At 39.0% G+C, this 15,066-nt stretch overlaps 1 protein-coding gene across 1 annotated transcript in view; it reads right to left on the reverse strand.

Annotated features, from left to right (window-relative positions):
• sptbn5 (spectrin, beta, non-erythrocytic 5) overlaps positions 1-15,066 on the reverse strand; it is a 59,431-nt gene that overhangs the window by 2,876 nt on the left and 41,489 nt on the right. Inside the window, exons 47-68 of the mRNA XM_066654062.1 lie at positions 14,812-15,000; positions 14,616-14,693; positions 12,270-12,442; positions 12,075-12,165; positions 11,740-11,886; positions 11,480-11,617; positions 9,868-10,124; positions 9,544-9,730; positions 8,726-8,938; positions 8,274-8,470; positions 7,787-7,991; positions 7,404-7,580; positions 7,011-7,166; positions 6,109-6,326; positions 5,779-5,968; positions 5,208-5,384; positions 4,988-5,095; positions 3,174-3,989; positions 3,003-3,068; positions 2,806-2,889; positions 2,283-2,374; positions 263-376 (exon numbers count right to left, since the gene is read on the reverse strand). Coding sequence (XP_066510159.1) covers positions 263-376; positions 2,283-2,374; positions 2,806-2,889; positions 3,003-3,068; positions 3,174-3,989; positions 4,988-5,095; positions 5,208-5,384; positions 5,779-5,968; positions 6,109-6,326; positions 7,011-7,166; positions 7,404-7,580; positions 7,787-7,991; positions 8,274-8,470; positions 8,726-8,938; positions 9,544-9,730; positions 9,868-10,124; positions 11,480-11,617; positions 11,740-11,886; positions 12,075-12,165; positions 12,270-12,442; positions 14,616-14,693; positions 14,812-15,000 — 4,073 coding nt within the window. The remainder of the gene's footprint in view (positions 1-262; positions 377-2,282; positions 2,375-2,805; positions 2,890-3,002; positions 3,069-3,173; positions 3,990-4,987; positions 5,096-5,207; positions 5,385-5,778; positions 5,969-6,108; positions 6,327-7,010; positions 7,167-7,403; positions 7,581-7,786; positions 7,992-8,273; positions 8,471-8,725; positions 8,939-9,543; positions 9,731-9,867; positions 10,125-11,479; positions 11,618-11,739; positions 11,887-12,074; positions 12,166-12,269; positions 12,443-14,615; positions 14,694-14,811; positions 15,001-15,066) is intronic.

Below are 15,066 nucleotides of genomic sequence, written 5' to 3' on the forward strand. Positions count from 1 at the left end.
AGAACACGCCAAACCTCACAGACAGTCACCCGGAGCGGGAATCGAACCCACAACCTCCAGGACACTGGAGCTGTGTGACTGCGACACTACCTGCTGCACCAACTGTTAAATCCGTGAAGCCTAAACCATCATTATTAGCAAACCAATATACCAGCTCCCAGTTTTGTTCACTTGAAATGAGTAAATGATTAACGGCATATAACAGAACTCATATTATACATAACATGTGGCTGAAAATGAATGTCTGCATTTGTATATTTACCCAAAATTCTCTGAAGTGCTTCTCTGACTAGTGCAGCTCTGCAGCTCCCACACCCACTTCTGCTGTTCAGCTTGGGAGGAAGCAGCAAACAGGTAGTGACTGCCATCATTTAGTCTAATAAAGAAAAACAAAAAGGGAGTTAAATACTTCTTCATTAGACATACAGTGTTCCCCTCAGTAACATTTGTAAATGTTATTATTTCTTGAACCTAATGTTTGGGATTAAAACACTGAGTGTGTTGTATGGCTTGCAGCAGAGCCACTACTGTCACACACACATTTACATCTGAACTGCAGGGTGAGGGGCAAGTACTGAGTCTGTGTGTGTGTGTGTGTGTGGAGAGGTAAAACTTGTGGGCTTCTACGGACATAGAGGCACATACAGAATGTACTCGGTGGCCAGGGCCAGAATGAGAAGCAAGAAGCTTTTTGAACTGAAAGCGACACAGCGGAACTCAAAAGTTCAGATTAAATACGGACATTTTCTGTTTTTAAAATGCAATATTAATAACAGTCTTCTTTTCAAATTTATTTCTCCGTTATGGGTTCTTGTGGACCTTTTTTGACACCTTTGGCTACGGGAAACTTAAAAACAAGGTTTTGGGACACACAATGTGTCTCAGTTTCCCTGGATCAATATTGGGTCATCACACACGTATATTTACACCATATGGACAAAAGCAATTAAAAACACCTCCAAATAATTTAGATGTTACGTTCAGTTTCATTGCAGCAGGTTTATAAAGTACTTAGCCATGCAGTCTGTCTTTACCACTTTTCTGAATGAATTAGTTGTCCTACAAAGCTGACTGGATTCGAGTTTGGCACTCTAAATATGATGCAACCATTGCCACAAATCAGTTTGTGACATTTCTTCCCTCCTAGATGTTCCACGATCGATGATGAGTGGTATTATTGAAAAGTGGAAGCCTTTAGGAAATCTAGAATCAAGGTCGCAGATCACAGAATGCTACAGAGTGAGTTTGCTGAGTGCTGAGGCACGCAGGTCGTAAAAATCCCCAACGTTCTGCTGACACACTAACGGGAGAGTTCCAAACCACCTCTGGCATTAATGTCAGCACAAAATGCACCAGGAGCTGCATGGCACAGGTTTCCACAGCTGAGCAGCTCCATGCAAGTCTTACATCAACAATCACAATGGTAAGCATCTGGTGTTGTAAAGCATGATGCCACTGGACTCATGCTTGACTGTCTGGCAGTCTGACGGACGAGTCTGTATTTGGCAAATGCCAAGAGAAGGTCACTTGCCTGACTGCACTTTGACTACTGTAAAGATTGGTGGAGGAGGGATAATGCTATGGGCTCATTTTACAGGGTTTGGTCTGGTAGTGAAATCTGCTATCGTTATACCAAGACATTTTGGACAAATGTATGCTTCCAACCTTCTGGGAACAGTTTAGGGAAGGCCCTTTTCTGTTCCAGTGCACAAAGCAAGGTCCACAAAGAGATGGATGGGTGAGTCTGGTGTGGAAGAAATTGACTGGCTCACACAGAGCCCTGACCTCAACCCCATCAAACACTTTTGGGACAGACTACAATTGAGATTGCAAGCCAGACCCCCAGACCCTCTTATCATGTATATCCTCCCAGTGTGTAACCTCACAAATGCTTTTTCTGGATGAATGGGCAAACATTCCCACAGACAAATAAGAGTGGAAGCTTTTATATCTGCAAAGAGGGACCAACTCCTTATTAATGCCTATGGATTTATAACTGAGATATCATTAAAGCTGTGTAAGGGTCCCAATAAATTTGTCCATACTTTCAAATTTGGGTATCTAGAAAGGTATATATATATATATATATATATATATATATATATATATATATATAGAGAGAGAGAGAGAGAGAGAGAGAGAGAGAGATAGATAGATAGATAGATAGAATTGTGTTTCAGTAAGGACTGATGTGTCGTGGAGTCCCTGAGATACCTGCAATTGTATAGCAATGCTGGTACTTCCATAAAAATGACAAGAGAATAGTCTTTCGAGATACTCACATTAGTTTGAAGGTGAAGTTCTTTCTTCTGTAGTATGGGGTTTCTTTACAAATTGCACCAGCCACAGAAATAGGTGGCCACCGGGTCCCACTCTGTATAGGACATGTAAAAAGTACACTCTCAGAAAAAAACGTACAGTAGTAGTTTTAAAGTCCAGTTGTGTTCCCCAAAGGTACATTACATTCTCTTCTCAGGAGAGGTATATTTGTATTATTTAATTGCAAACTGTGTAAAATAAAATAACATAAGCCCTGAAGATGAAATTGGGCGTATGAAATCAACGTTAAAGTCTGCAATTATAATAGAATAATAATAGAATAGAATGAGGTTCAACTATGTTCCCTAATTAGACGTACAGAATATGTACCATTTAGTGTACCACCACAGTGACAGTTTTTCTGTTACATATTTCTAGTTTTAATTTCTATTGCTTTTATTGTAAATGGCAATCTCTTGACCGCAATTTTAATTTTTGACTATTAACACAACTTGTGAATTTTCCAAAGTACACTAGTTTTAATACCTCAGAGGCAGCATCTTGATCTTTAAACAGATTCAGGGTTTCTTCCTCCAGTAGTGCGTAAACTGTCTCCCAGTGATCCACACCCTGGGACACATCAAAATAATGTTCCACCATGAAATTATATTGTTACCAACACAATAAGAGACATTTGTTTCTCTTTGAAACTGTCTGCATTTGCCATTAATTATACAGCTTACTTTAACTCCTGCTTGTTTCAGTTTAATCTCCAGTGGTCCCTCCATTGTGACATGGCCAGCTCTGACCTACGAAGTAAAATTATGTTTTGAATTACAAATGAGTAAAAACACAAAATAAAGTTTTTTTTTCTATGAGTAAAGTGGGCTGTAATTGCGCTGATCAAACCTTACCTTGCTAGCTACGAAAGATGGCACTGGAGAATTTGCAGGAATTTCCTCAGTTACGTCCTCGCCTACCTTTGTTAATGTACTCAGAATAGGTGGAGATGGGGAAGTAGATAGTGGTGGAGATGGGGAAGTAGATAGTGGTGGAGATGGGGAAGTAGATAGTGGTGGAGATGGGGGAAGGTCATTCAGTGGAGAAGCTATGTGGGTATCTTCCGCTGTGCTGGGAGGGAGTACAGAAAGCTCTTCAGGAGGCATGGACAATGGTGCTTTCTCGATCTCTTCACTTGAGCTTGGTGATTGGACGTCCTGGGGCATAATCCTTCGCCTATACGTTTCTGGAGAGGAAGGTTTGTGGGCTTGATCTGTTTGTTCTGAGGTGTCTCCTTCATGATTAAGCATGGAATTTTGCATGATGGGGATTTGATGGGATCTGTAAACACCACTGGAGCTATCAGATGCTAAGGAATTTTCTAATGAGTTCTGTCTTTCTAAAACACCTGAAGATGCTGAGGAAATCTTATTATCATTAGTGCTGGTGCTCCTCCTGAAAACAGAGGCAACTCGAGGAATCGCCAAGGAATTGTCACCCTTGCCGCTGCTGTTTCTCTTGAGAACTGATGACTTTGGGGAAACATGTGGAATAAAAAATGGACCATCACCCCTGCCACTGCTGCTCCTTCTCAGGATTGGGCTGGCTGTAGAAAGTCGGGAAGGTGATGCAGGATGGTCTGATGGCTTTCTCTTAAGGGAACTCACACGGACAGGCTTCTTCCTGGCCTCACTGTCAGGTCCGTAAGTCTCTGGCATTCTTTGCTCTTTCTGAGAAACAACATTTCACTTTGAAATTAACATTTTGAATTGACTTTTTTTTTTTTCAAAATACAACTGACATTTAAAAAACTTAATTGTTTTCTATACTACATATAGAAAACAAAACCCATACACTTTTCAGGAAGATGTTGAGAAATAAATGAATTTTGAACATTTTTTTCTGGGTTTATTCTATTTTATAGTGGCTTCTTTTTAAGTTACACACTGAACAAACCCTGGACCTAGCTTATATCTACACTATGAAAAAGACTTAACTCTGTTTCAGTATTCACATGTTTAGATCGGACAATAAGATGATGTAGTCAACCATCAAGGCCTCTAGGGTATAGTGCATCTAAAAGTAGTCCTAGTATCCTCTGGGTATTGTTGGGTGTTATAACGCGTCCACTGGTTTCTCTGCATATTATCTTATCCCCATTTGACCCTGCTTTTCAATGCTCAGGATCAACACAGGACCCCACAGAGCAGGTATGATTTGAATAGTGGATCATTCTTAGCCCTACAATGACACTGATGTGGTGGTGGTGATGATGTTAGTGTGTGATGTGCCGGTATGAGTGGATCAGACACAGCAGTGCTGCTAGAATTTTTAAAGCCCACAGTGTCACTCACTGCTGGACTGAGGAAAGTCCATCAATGAAAAAGATCCAGCTGACAGCGCCCTGTGTCCACTGATAAAAGACTAGAGGACGACCAACACAAACTGTGCAGCAACAGATGAGCTACACTCTGAACATCTACAAGGTGAATCAATGAGACAGGAGTGTCTAACAGAGTGGACACAGTGTTTAAAAACTTCAGCAGCAACTGCTGTGACTGATCCACTCATACCAGCACAACACACATTAACACACCACCACGTCAGTGACACTGCAGCGCTGGGAATAATCCATACAAAAATACACCCCATGTCATTTCATCCAACTGCTTTTGAAAGCATTAAATATAATCAATAAACACAGCTTACTGCATGTGTCTCCATTTACCTGTGATTTTCTCTTATGTAAAGTGTTAAATCGCTCAGTCTGAGCTTGAATCATGGCCTCCAAGTCCTCCTGTTTTTTCATCAGCTCTAGAACATCTGAAAGAGAGTCCTGGAAAAAAGCAACAACATTTCCACATTAAAATGTACAACAGGTTTGTAAAATATCGCAGCACCACTACATTTGAATAAAAGAATCACTGTGTCTGTGCAAGCATTCTCACTCCATAGTCCTCAGCACTCAGTGCATTTTCGTAGGTATTAAGCCAGTGTTCAGCTTGCTCCAGCTCTCTTTGAAGCTGCTGCAACTCAAACTCCCCCTGATAGACATCTCTCCTCTCGGTCCAGCCCTGCAGCACCTGTGCCTCCAGATCTTGGAGGTCTGCAAGACGCTCCTCCAGCTGTTAAACATACTTAGATTTACTTGAATACTGTATTTGGAGGCATGGAAATACATCCCTCTAGATTTTCTCTTGAACAGAGGGGAAACTTTAATAAAAGGTATAGTGTAAACATGCAAAACTGAATTCATTTGAAATTTTTTTAAATATGTTTTTTAATGGTGAAAAAAAAATGTTATGGCGGTTGTATTTGGAAATTAATTAAAGGGGGGTCTCTGACTTCTGCCAAGCAATCAGTCATTCAACGCCTCTGCTTAAAAGCTTGTCCATAGACCAGTTTGCAGCCTGCTGTATAAAGAAGGTTTAAACTGTGGATTGATCCACATTAAATATTATACCTTAATTAAAAAAAATAATAAGCAATAAGTAATTTTTGTTTGTAGCTGTTTTATACCTCCTGGCTCATGAAGTTTCCTTCCTGTATTAGACGTCTGCCTTCATTTTTTATCATTTCAGACTTATCAAGTTGTCGATCAATCTGCGTACGATACTCCTCATGCCTCTTAATTAGATGTGTCAAGTCTTTAACCTCACCACGGAGTCCTTCCCCCGTTACAAGAGACAACGACTCTTTAAACCATGCCCTGTGGAGATAATAAAAATGGTTGAAAAATCTGATGACAAAAAATATTTTAAAAATGTATATGTAAAAACAGTACTGACTTACATGACCCCACGACCCTGAAATGGAAAATCGGAAAAGAAGAAGATGATGATGACTTACATGAGTTCCCTCCACTCTGTAAGATATTTCTGGACGTCCTCAGCCTGCTGCAGCCTACATTTGCGTTGACTAGCCTTCTCCAGGAGACTGGCCCAGCATTCCTCCACGTCCTTCAGTCTCTCAGACAGACTCCCCCTTACCTGAGGATAACGCCTGACAACAGCTCTGCCTTCTTCCTGTCGGCGGCGCACATCTTCCTCTATTACAGCCAAATCTCGCTAGAGAAAATTTCATTGTAAGAAAATATTTTCATTTTCACTATAAATATATATGTATATTTCCCAGTGTTCTGTAATGCCTGCCCAATTTAAGCACCTTTCACACATGAACTTTGGAGGAACTCCAAAGAAACTCCAGAGTAACATGTCCTTTCACACTTGTACCACACAGTGGGAGATTTTCTGTATCAGACACATTCTCACAGTGGGAAATGTGCATGCTTAAGGCATGGGGCAGCGCCTGGTGCAGCATGTGCAGGAAATACTGCAAATTCTCCAGGACATTAGCAGCTCGATTAACACATGCGTTGACTCTGATTTTACCCATAGTCTTTACTAGGGCACCAGGAAGATAAAATCTGCCTAAAGTCCATGTCAAATGTTGAGGGTGTTTGTGTTCCTTTACAAGATGGCCTCTTCTATGCATCCACCAAGCTAATTCATTACAAAAAGTGTAGGATTAAAGAGCTCGTAATATGCCTTCTGATCTCATGGAACATCTCTATAAAACCAACCAAAAAAAAACTAGATAGGTTTCTGAAACTAGGCGATTCCCCTTCCTTGTCTGTAACAATAAGCGAAATAATCCTGTAATTTCCATAGCTTGCTGTTCTGCTAATGTAGGCAAACTCTGAGAAATGCAGGACTGATGGCATTTCAGTGCTAATAGCTATTCATCAGTACCTCAAGTCCTTCATGCTGGCGAATTAGAGCCTGGACACTGAGTAGATCATGTTTCAGTTCTTCTGAGTCCAGCACAACCTCCTTCTCACTTATCCAGCTCCTCAGCTCATCCAAGTCATGGTCAAATTGATGAATTTCACGAGCTGATCGCAGATTCTGAGGGGGTATCAATGTCAAATGTCAATGTCAAAAGGACTTTAATAAGCCTTTTCTACCATTACTAAACACATGAAATTAGGAATTAGAACTGCAGCTCAGGAACAAAACATTCACAGACCATATTAAATTTCCATTACAAAGTTATCCAAGTATGATCTTATTTTCTATATTACATTAAGCAATTGTTTCTATTCAAACAAAATGCTTAAAGCAACAAATTTCTCAAACCATTACCTCTCCTCGTGTTTTCACAGCCTTGTTTAGGTCCTCCCATAAATTCAGCAGCACTCTCTCTCTTTGATAAACTTCTGAGGATTTCACCTCCTCTTTCAGCTTTTGGACTAACGTCAGTTTGTTCTGACCCAAATTATTGACCTCAGCTGCAAAATCTTCAAACTTTTTCTGCAAGGCCTAAGAGAAAGCAAAAAATGTAAACGCATAACACTGTTATGATAGCTAGGAAATACATGATGGACTTCTTTTAGATGTACAGGTCCTTACTGCGTGTTTTTCCTTTAATTTGGTTTACTCTTATGTGTGCACTGTTTAGAAGGAAAAACTTGTACTAGGGTCATTTCTACACATAAAGCAATGACTATAAACACAGGCAAAGTTACCTCCACATCTTCAAGATCTTGTCCGTATTCATCTGATTCTGCAAGGTTCTTGCGTGAGAGAAACCAGCTCTGTAGGTCTCTGGTCTCTCGCTCAAACACATAGAAATTGTACTGGTCTTCCAGTACTGCACGGCGCTCTGAAGACAGCTTCAGCAGAGATTTAAACCGTTTGTCCAAATCTGTGACACTCCTACCAACCGTGTCGCTGCAAAGAATGTTTACAGTCAATATGATTTCTATAGATCCAGCATATGTAGGAAAATATGCTCATTTTTTGTCCTGGGAAATTCACTTGTGTAAAGTCCTTTAATATTTTTCAGGCATCCTTTTTTATGAATGCAAGTCCATCAACAAACTATTAAGTATGACTAGTGTTTTGGTTTGTGTTTAGTAAATAATTTAATATCAAACTGCAATTGCAATCACAGTACAAACAAACCTATGCATTTCTGTACAGCAGGATATAAACCCCCCCTAATAGCTGTACCTGCTGGGATGGCCAGACTTCTCCAGTTCAGCCCCCATTTTCTGCAAAGCTTCCACTTTTCCACGGTGGGTTTCCAGATCCAAGTCTACTGTGTCCAGTTTTCTGAGGAGAGCCCCTGTGGCCTCTTCACTTTTCCCATAGTCCCTAAACTCAAGAACAGAAATAAGCTCCTCCATCCAGAGTTCCAACTCAGAAACCTATAAAGAAATAGGAATTATTGAGAGTATGAAATATATTAGTGGCCAGTCACTTTTATTCACACTGTAAGGCAGCACAAATTCTACCTAAAACAGAAATCTACCTAATTACACTTGCAAATGACATAATTTGCTCTCCAGTGATTTTATTTCATAAATTTACATTAGTATTTGTATGTGGTTTAGATGCACATATATTGGTATTCTCGTTTAAACCATATTAATATGACTTTGATGTTGTTGTTATATTCAAACCTCTGAGAGGAAGGTCTGGATTTCCACTGCTTTTTGTAGTAGTCGGCCCTTAAAAGCAGAATCTTTCTTTAACGTGTCAAAGAGCTCCTTCAGCTCAGCCACTCTCTCGCTGATCTCCTGTGAAGCAAAGTGCCTCCCTCTCACCAAGTTTTGTCCTGCCTCCAGTACTGCTTGCACTAGAGGACTCCGACCCTCAATTTCCTGAATTATCACCTGAAGAGTAAGACAACGGACACTGTAAATACAATGCAGTATGCTTCAAGTTCAAGAAGTTTATTGTCATTTCAGCAGTATACAGTGTTTACAGTACACAGTGAAACGAAATAACGTTCCTCCAGGACCAAGGTGCTACATAAAACATGATACAACATTAAAGTGCAACTAGTGCAAAGCTAGTGCAAACATAAAACAGTGCACACACATTAAAGTGCAAAAGACATAAAACATAAAACAATACACAACATTAAAGTGCAATGGGGGGAGCTGAGGGAGAGAGACACTGCAATTTAAGGTGTATTTGTGCTGTAAACAGTAACTGGATGTAACCATGATGTAAACAGGATATGTGTAAACAGTACACTCATTCAGGGTTAAACACTTTTCTTTCTAACTGGAACAACTAGGAGATTGTGAAGTCAACAAAATGTAATCAAAAGCATCAAAATCTGGTTAAATGAATTTATATTTCCAAAATTCAGTACATTTTTTCAACCCCTCTGATGTGTTTGGTAAATCTCTGAGTTCATGTGATGATTAAAAGTCATGTTTTCATGCACATAGTATTTTGCTAGCAGTAAAGACATTATATGCAGACTGACCTGATGTTTTTTGAGTATAGCTTGTGTACTCTGTAGGGAACTACCCAAGTCTTTTGAAGCTGTGGCTTGTAGTTTATCTTGAACCCAGGCCAGTTCATCCTCCATGTCTCTGTAGAACTGGTAGAGCAGCTGCCAAGACTCCAGAGTTTCTCTACGAGTCTGCAGTGGATCGACCAGACCATTAAACCTAGGGTTTAAAAAAATTAATAAAGAAAAGAAGCCAGGTAGGAACATCCATTTTACTGCTTACAAATTTATTTCATCATCAGGAAAACCAGGCAAACACTAAACTATATAAATGCACTAAAAGGGAGGGGAGAATACCTGTTGACTGTCTTCCGAACTCGTTGCTGGATCTCCCCAGCCAAGAAGTTGCCTTGGGAGCTGAAGTCTTTGGCTGTGTCCACCAGACTCTGGACCTTCTCTAAATGTCCATCCACCACTTCTTCCAGTTCTTGTAGAGCCTTCAGAAGCCGATTGACCGAGGCCAAGTCCTCCCCAAAATCTTCTTTGCTCAGCTCAGCTTCCACGGAATCCAGCCACACCTCAATATCATCCAGAGAGCGCTGAAACTGTAAAGCCTTGTGGGTGGGTGGGGGGGGGGGATGATTCCACAATTAAAATATACTTCATACTTTCATACTGCATGTCATAAGGTACAGTTTTGATTGTACTTTTGGCTGCTCTAAGATTCAGGGTCTCTTTTGTCATATTTTTTATTTCATAATATGACAAATATATTCAATGTCTGCAACCAGGTCTGCACCCAGACTGTTTTTCTAGCCAAGCCATTGTAATACATGTAAAATATGGCCTGACATTTTGCTGCTGAAATAAGCGAATGCCTTCCCAAAAAATGACAAGTATACCAGTATATATCTTTCATCATTAATAGTGCCTCCACAAATGTGTAATTCACATTTGCCATGTGCACTAATACACCCCAATACAATCAGGAATATTGGCTTTTGAACTGGGCACTGATAACAACCGCACCTCTTTAGCCTTGAGGATACGGTGTCCTTTATTTCCAAAGTACTTTGTCCAAATAAAAACTTTGATTTGCTGGACCACAGGACAATTGTCCACTTCACCTCAGTCCATTTTAAATGAGTCATTCTCATTTAAGTACTGAGAGGTTCCTATGACAACAGACTCTGAACTCACCTGCATCTCCCCTCTGCCCTTTAAAACTCTTCTCCTTTTCCTTAGTATCAAGCAAGGCATTTTTAGCTCAACATTTCAAACATTCTTTCTAAAAGTTTTCTTTCCGGTTTAAATGGTGTATTTGTTTTACCTTTTTTCTGGCTTGGTAGATTCAGATTTTTTTTATATAAATATTTCTGAATTTTGTGTGCTTTTTGGGCTTTTGACCACTTTTAACCTTTTTTTAACCTGTATTAAACTGTTTTGCTTGTGGCTTTTGAGCATTAAAATCCACACATTGATCCAAAACCTCCCACCTGTTTTAGTGACTTCACAATTTACTCCACAGCTTGGTCTAGTTCAGATAAATGAACGTTTGCAAATAAAAATGTTTCAGTGTCTGCCACACATTTTTCATCATTCCAAATTCCACCCTTGTACCAGAAATTCTTTAATAACTTGATGCTACCAAGCCAAAGGATGAGGTCTATCACATGCTTCCTCTTTAATGTGAAGCCAGCCTAGTTTCTTGTCTAGATGCCACTTATCCAGTGTAATTAGACAGCTCAACATGCTTGGAGAAGAATGTTAACTGTTCTATTCTGATTCAGGATCACTTAACAACAGATCCAAGAGTAGATTGGACAGTTGTACACAGAATTTACTTTTAGAAAAAGAATTATTTGAGTTGCATAACCCTCTCCATTTTTCCAGTTACTTAAATACAATATACGACATATACATATTAAAAAAAAAAGTTGAATATACACTTCGTTTTCGTTATGCGTACCTGATATGCTTCCTGTAAACGTGACTTCTTCTCCTTACAGCTGATTAAAAGCCGATCCCAGCCATCACTGAGTTCTTTCATTTTGGGTTTAATCTTGACCTTGGCTGGGTGACCAGCAGCTAGCATCTTCTCACCTTCCTGTGGATCAAACATTATCCACATGAGAATTGTGGTATTCTTCTGAAGTTCTTATCTTCTAAAATTACTCAAATAATGTAAGTTTGCTGTTACAATTACACAACCAGCCTTGGTTGCTGTACCTTTGTGAGGGCCTCCACTAAATTGCGATTAGCCAGGATCTCAGCCTCAAAACTCTGATGTTTCAGTAGCTTGGCCTGCAGATTTATAGGATCTCTCCAGCTTTCATCTTCAGCCACTGATTTCTTCTCATTTAACCATGAACAAACCTTATGAAAGGCAGAAGGTTAACAATGCACAGACATCAACAAGGACTTTACATGTTAAGAACTGTAAAATTAATATTATGCAACATATTCAGTGTGGATGAGGTCAAATGTAAAATTCAAATCCTAGAAGAGAATATTGCTGAGGCACAACAATATATTTCTCAATCATAAATGATTTTATGGCATACCTCATAACTAGCTTCTAAGAATTTCTGCAGATGCAAAGATTCCTCCAAAGCTTTCTGTCGTGTTTTGCAAATCTCCAACAATTTTCCCTTTCTGAAGAAAAGACAAAAAAAAATATTTTATTGAGCTTTTAGCTGTAATGAAAAGTGAATGTAAAATTACCCCATAAAAAGATCTGGAAATGGCTCACAGCTCACCTGAGCTGAACTGCTCTGCTCTTCTTTTTGATATTGTCTGAGTCATAATGGTTTTTCTGAGTCAGCCCCTGAGCATCTCTCTCCACCTCTTCCACTTGCTCTAGTTGAGCTTCTAAAGAGTTCACAAACAGAACATGCTTCCGCTGAAGAGCCTCCACTTCTGACAGGGAGTCCTGACAAAAAATATTTTTCAGTTATTCATTTTCATATTTTAACAATCATACATGCAGAACAAAAACAGGGGTGGGGGTTAAAGTATTTAAGAGTAAACAGGTAAAAACATCTGCATATAACAAAAAAAATAAGAAAGTGAATACATTTATTTTTTAGCCTGATATCCTACAAAGTTAGCTAATGAGATCTAACTCTGCTGGGATTGATGTTTATATGGGCACCCAAAAGAATAAGAACAGAGACAATGGATACACTTACCTGCATATATATATATGCATATACTTACCTTCCATATAAGCCAAACTTTTCAGATCAAGTGCTATCTACGTGTCCCACAGCTTAAAGGCTAAGCAACACTTAATGGACCTCCATGAATATTTCACATTATTTTAGTTACTGACATATATAAGTATGAATTAAAATGAAAACAGCAGCTTAATTTGCTTTAAAACTGACAATGTTATTATATTGACGGAAAAACCAGAGCTCGCTACGGAAATTCTTGAACGCAACCGTGACGTCACTGGTGGACAACAGCTGAACAACGCCGCGGTAAAACACCGTTATGACTGACTGTTATGACAGTATCTAGCTAAACAACCAACATTATTCATGACAATAGCCTAGCAATAAGCTAAACTCAAATTTAGAGGTACCGTTATTCTTGTAAATGTGATCGAAGTCGAACTAAAATTCATCCGACACTATAAACCTCCGTAATGCAGCTACGTAGCCGAGTATAATCTGATACACCGAGTTTAGCAAGTCAAGCTAACGTTAACTAACACCAACTAAAACAGGCGAAGTGAGTGTCCTTACCCTGTTTACCTCCATGTTACAGAGGCTCTTGAACCTTTCGTTGGAGTCCTTACATGCCCATATTGTTGGAAAAGCGCCAGTGAAATAAGCTACAGATAACGGAGTGAGCGGAGGGTCCTTTCCAAAGTGCCCGTTTAAAGTTGACAAATTTAGTCCATTTTCTGGATATTTTGGGATGTTTGGGCCATTTGTGCACAGATGTCCCACTGCACATTGAATTATTGCAGCCAAAAACAACACACCTTTTCGTCATTTTGCATTAAATTAAGTGCAACTTCTAGGATTGTTGTCCACCATCTACGTCACAGGCAAGACGTCTATTAGAGTGTCCGAACACCGTTTGGGGGGGTAGGGGGGTGGCGCAACGGTCTTTTAAACTTTATTCCTCGAATTAGTAAGAAATAACATAGGAACTCAACTTCCACTGTATTTGTTTGACACTTTCATATAGCTGGTGTTTAGACTTTAAGTGTTGCTGTTATTACAAATTAAGTATGACCACTTAGCCCTATAGAACACTTTATCTGTGTCAAATTATATTATTAGCACAGGTCGTTTATATAGAATCAAGTGGTTAGGTACATTCAAAATCCTCCAGATGTTATCTAAAGCAGATGCCTTTATGAAATCAGACTGAATCCTACAGGATATCTGTCCAAAGCTATTTTCCAGAAGGGGTTTTTTCATAACTACTTGCAGCACCTCATTCAAAATGAATGGAGAGTTCAGCTGCTCTTACAACATGAAGATATTTGATTTGGAGGGTGTTCAGATGTGTAAAGCTGTGTATAAAATGTATACATTACATGAAGTAAACATGTTATGGTATGGTCAGCAGACTTTATTTTAAGCTGATATCCTAAGACACTGATTTTAATATTTTGAGTGAGAACTGTACAGTTTTCACCACTATGAGTTTGCATGATGCATCTGCATTACTCAGAAGTGGGCTCAGTAAGGACCAACAATTAATTACTTTTCAAACACTATTCCTTCCAACCTTCTGATTAAATAAGGGGTTTAAAAAATTACTTTGACTAAACACCAATCTACTCTAAAAGTGCACACATTTACACTCAAGTTCTTAGCTGTCTAATGTTTGATGTGAGGTAGTGATTAGTTTGAACAAGTATTTTAATAATTAAATTCTAAAGCTATGTATTTTTAACAGAAAAACATATAGGCTAGTTCTTAAGGTTTACATATCAGTGTTGGTATAAAAAAGGAAAAAACTGGTATAACTACATCTCTAATCAGTATGTTTTAATTATTTTCCTTTTCGAGTTTTGTGTTTCTTTTTCCTTTGATTCACTGTAAGTTAAACTGTTATATGATATTTTATAGACTACTTACCCCAACATCTTCATTGGCCAGAAAAGCTTCCATGTTGCTCAGTAGGCTTTCACTTTGTTCCACATATCCAAGGAATATCTATATCCAGTCAAAATTCCATGTCAAAAGCATTTTAAAGAAGAGCATACAGTGTTAGTAAATGTATACACATACATACACATACATACACCTAATACATAATGTTTTCTTAAGATACCTGAAGATCCAGTGCTTGGTCCAGTTTTGACTTTCTCTCTTCCCATGCTTGAATGAGCCCATTTTTAGCATCTTCGAGTTTGCTTAAAGCTTTTTTTATTTCTGCGGTATCACTATGGCCAGACTTCACTAGGTTCTGTCCAAATGTTTTCACTGAATCAATCCGCTCACCACGTGCATCTATCTCTGCCTACACACAAACAAGCCATATTTTGTTGTTGATTGTTACTTCATATGAATCCACAACTTCACAAAA

Source organism: Hoplias malabaricus, chromosome 1 (genome assembly GCF_029633855.1).
Source record: "Hoplias malabaricus isolate fHopMal1 chromosome 1, fHopMal1.hap1, whole genome shotgun sequence".
Taxonomy (NCBI): Eukaryota; Metazoa; Chordata; class Actinopteri; order Characiformes; family Erythrinidae; genus Hoplias; species Hoplias malabaricus.